We start from the raw sequence: 4,615 nt of genomic DNA, 5'->3' as shown, positions 1-4,615 counted from the left end.
TATCTTCTAAGAAAGGGGATGAAATTAATGTTTATTGAGTTCTGTAGAATGTGTAGAACATGATAAAATATTAACTTTTCTTTTTTTTTTTTTAAAGATGACCGGTAAGGGGATCTTAACCCTTGACTTGGTGTTGTCAGCACCAGGCTCAGCCAGTGAGTGAACCGGCCATCCCTATATGGGCTCAGAACCCGGGGCCTTGGTGTTATCAGCACCGCACTCTCCCGAGTGAGCCACGGGCCAGCCCCTAAAATATTAACTTTTAACCTTCACAATATGATTATTAGCTAACCCTTGATGTCCCAATTTCATAGACAAAATTTAAAGATGAGAGATTGCTAGTCTTTTCCAGCAAGGAAGAGACAAATTTATTCTCTCAAAACCAAAATCCATTTTTGTTTCATTGAACAATATTAACTCTTTTAACTTGAAAGATATGTTTAAAATCAACCTTTATTGACACACTTTATTTATATGTCGGGTACAAACTCCACTGAAAAGATGCTCAATAAGAAAAGACTTCAGTGTCCATTATCTTGCTGATTATAACCTTGACATCCTTATTTCTCAGACTGTAGATCAGGGGATTCAACATGGGGATCACCACTGTGTAAAACACAGAGGCCACTTTGACTGTGTGTCTGGAGTTTTTGGAGTTGGGCACACAGTAGAGGAAGAGGATGGTCCCGTGGAAGATGGTGATGGCGGTCAGGTGGGAGGCACAGGTGGAGAAGGTTTTGCAGGGCCCACTGGCTGAGCGCATCTTGAGGATGGTGACAACAATGGACACATAAGACGTGAGGATGATGAGCAGTGTGCTTATCTCATTAAAGGTGGCAAAAATGAAAAGAAGCAACTGGTTGATAAAAGTGTCAGAGCAAGAGAGGGAGAGCAGTGAGGAAAACTCACAGAAAAAGTGATTGATTGTGTTGAAGCCATAAAAAGATAATTTTAAAACATAGCACGTGAGCATCAAGGAACATGCCACTCCCCACGCATAGTTTCCCACCACCAGCATGGCACAGAGTTTCTGGGACATGGCAACTGTGTAGAGCAGAGAGTTACAAATGGCCACAAAGCGGTCATACGCCATCACAGCTAATAGCAGAGATTCAGCCACCCCAAAGGTACAAAAGAAAAAGAATTGTACTGCACATCCTGAAAATGAGATGGTTCTGTCTTTGACCACTAGGTTCACCAGAGTCTTGGGGGCAACGGTAGAGGAATAGCAGAAATCCACAAACGAGAGGTGGCTGAGGAAAAAGTACATGGGGGTGTGCAGTTTGGGGTTAGTTTTGATGATTATGATCATCCCAAGATTTCCTACCACAGTGACACTGTAGATGGCCAGAAAAATCAAGAAGAGAGGGACTTGGAGTTGCGGGGAATCTGAGAAGCCCAAGAGCATAAATGTGGCTCCACTTTTATTTCCATCTGACAACGACATGGTTTCTGTTTGTCCAAATGTAAGAGTTAGTCCTGAAAACAAAAATATTAAGGAAACTATGGAAATAGGAGGTTTGGTTGACCACCCTCACCAAGCCTGGAATATGAAGCCCAATGTCATTAAGAATTTACATGTTTATTATCCAAGATATGCTAAATGCCTAAAGTTTTAGAGGATTCTACCCACTGGTAAACTTTCTAAGGAAAAAAATACAATTACTGAATTAAATGTTCTCATATAGTTTTAATATTTACAAATATGGTAATATGAGGTCAAAACATTTAAGGGCATTTTAAATCAAATATTTACATAGAACTTTTGCCTTTCCTTAAACTTCGTAATTTCATAAAATATTTCCCTATGATAATATGATGACTGATCATATCAACCCTGTAATTATAAAAATCAGAAATTTCTAAATAAATTTATTGTTACAATGTATATTTTCACAGTGACATTATATATCAACAGCCTTAACACTGAACATATGTGTCTCTATTGTTAATTTCATAGAGTACTTTGTAGATCTTTGCTTGTCTGATGGACCCAGTGAATATGATATCAAAACTTGTCATACTTTATTTTTTTCCATATGCTTCTCCATTGAGTGAGTTTAATCCTCATTGCTAGAAGATTAATATAATGCAGATAAAGACCGATCGACAAATCTATGACTGGTGCTGGGATCCTCAGATTCCTAGCCATGCATCTATTCCTCTACGCCAAACCCTGATCCTGTTTCTTTATTAATAATCATACTTCCAATTGTGCGCAAACAAGACACTCTAAATCTATGATAAATATACCAATGACAGTATTTGTGCCACAGAGATATACTATAAATCAGCATCAATATAAAACTCACAAGAACAGAATTTAGGAAAACTTTCTCACCCTGGAATAACTAAATATAGTAAAGACTCTGACCTAGAAACTTCCTTTGCCTAGGTCTCTATCTTCCCTCTCCCTTCTATTTACCTACGTTATTCATTCTGCCCCTGTTACCTGTAAAGGAGAAGGATTAAAAACTTGATGGCACTACGGAGACATCTCATGAGAAAACTGAAATAAAGAATGATTATATTTTGCTAATCGATGTCTAACACCTCTCAGATTCTACCATACCAGGAATCTCTTGTTCTGTCATTTCTGACAAGATTATCTCTCACCACACAGCCCGAGAAATAGTTTCCAGATGGTCTGTCAGTAAAGATGTCAGATCATATGCAGTCACCCTACCTGTTTCTGTACTCGTGAGTATGATTTTTTCCTTAATTGAAAATTTTATGTTTTTTAAATTTTAAGCTAATGTTAATTTTTTTTTAATGGATCTTGTCCCAAATGCTGTCATTACATTGCAGGTAAAAGTTTCTATATCTTTGAGTCTGGAAAATATGATTGCTAAAATTTACTCTGTAGTTTTTATGTTTGTTTGTTCCAACGTGGTTGTTATTACTGGTCTCAGGGGTCATTTGTTTCCTGTTTTATAGTCTTCACTAAAGCTGGTCTCTTTTATTTATTTATTTTTTACTAGAGAGTCTATTCAATCCTTGTTTATTTCATTTTACTTAAATATCCATGTATTCTACCTTGACTACTCTTCCAAAAATTAACAGACATAAGAAAAGACACACTCCCAAACTTCTCAGAGCTTGTCTATTCCCCCACCTTGGGTACCTGTTTTCCCGGGACTGTTATTGAGAAGCTTAGCTAAGCCAGGCTGTCTAATACAGAGTTCTTAGAAAAAGTACACTTTCTGTTCCTTACACACTCACTTATATTTCTCAAAATACAGCTCTAAAAGGTAAGATTCCTTCCTCCCAATTTGTTCTCTAGATGGAATTAATATCAATCTGTCTTTAGAATCTTAACACTAAACTGCTGATGGAAAATAGAGGGCCTCTCCTCATTGGGAGTTATGTGTGGGTTCTTAAATCTATAGTTACAACCTTGGAGGCATGAACCCCAGAGAGTATCTATTACCCCATTCTCTTGAGGTCACAAATAAACACTTAACATTAATCACTTTTATCAGTTGTAATTCATAAATACCTGAATCCCTGAAGAAAAAAAAAATATATATATATAGCAGCATTAAGGTTATTTCACATAAAACAATGTATACTTTAAAGTCACATTCGCCAGCCATCTGATCACTACCACACCCTCGTACAGTTATACAAATATATGTGAATGTAAGAATCATCATTATGAAATATTGATTGAGTGACTATTATTGCCAGGCATAACCCTCTTCCTCCATACCACACACTCTGACCATATTGAAGAAGTGTGAAGATCCAGCTTTCAGGTCATCATAATGACTCATTGAGAGTTAAGGCAAATGTACTTAAAAAGTAAACATTCAAACGATGAATTAGCTAATCCCTGTTAAATCTTTTCCATATATCCCTCTTTTTCCTTACTGTTTCCTATTCTGACCTCATTAGTATTCCTTTTGTTCTTTCTAGAAGTACCTTCTCTGACAGGGATTCTTTCAAGTTTTTTCCCAAATGCTTCTTTTTGGTGAAATCTTCCACGAACACACTATGGTACTGCAAGGGTTACCCTACTACCCAACTTTAGTGGTTAAAGTAATTAACATGATTAAAACATTTTTTAAAATCTTTATTCAATGCATTATTTTTTATATTGTTAGTTCCCTCTGCTAGAAAGAAAGTTTCAGGAAAGCTGGTATTTTTCATTGTTTTGATCCCTGATATGTTCCAAACTCCTTGATCAGTAATTAGAACAAAGTAAGTATAACAGGAATATTTTTTTTTGAATGGCAAATATGACTCTCCAGGTAGCTGGGAATTGAGTCACATCTACCAGAACTATGGAATATTAAATAGCAGAGTGATGATAGATCACAAACACAAAGGAAGTCTGGATATTTTAATAAGAAGTGATTATTTGCAGTAAATATGTACTATAGTAATTTGTCAATTAAAATTAAAAATAGGCAATCAAAAGTAAAAATTAATTAAATCTTCAATCTACTGGATTTCCTATAACTATTTAGGCTCACAAGAATAGAAATATTTAATTTTCAAATTCAAGTAAATTGTGGGGAAATAACTTGTAAATGGAAATCTATATCTCATATTTTTCTTTATAAAATCTTAAGAGTAGCTTCAGCAAAGTTTTATCACATTTGTTCATTAA

At 35.7% G+C, this 4,615-nt stretch overlaps 1 protein-coding gene across 1 annotated transcript; it reads right to left on the bottom strand.

Annotated features, from left to right (window-relative positions):
• Nucleotides 1–505: 505 nt before the first annotated feature.
• LOC103611059 (olfactory receptor 5D18-like) lies at nucleotides 506–1,447 on the bottom strand. Its single transcript, XM_008595094.1, has one exon. It carries the CDS (start codon nucleotides 1,445–1,447, stop codon nucleotides 506–508), a length of 942 nt encoding a protein of 313 aa, XP_008593316.1.
• Nucleotides 1,448–4,615: the final 3,168 nt, after the last annotated feature.

This window comes from Galeopterus variegatus, unplaced genomic scaffold, assembly GCF_000696425.1.
Source record: "Galeopterus variegatus unplaced genomic scaffold, G_variegatus-3.0.2 Scaffold12342, whole genome shotgun sequence".
NCBI classification, from domain to species: domain Eukaryota; kingdom Metazoa; phylum Chordata; class Mammalia; order Dermoptera; family Cynocephalidae; genus Galeopterus; species Galeopterus variegatus.
This window is presented reverse-complemented; position numbering and strand designations above follow the sequence as displayed.

Bases quoted from the DNA above. Each gene is read 5' to 3' on its own strand.
- LOC103611059 (XM_008595094.1), bottom strand. From the start codon at position 1,447: ATGTCGTTGTCAGATGGAAATAAAAGTGGAGCCACATTTATGCTCTTG.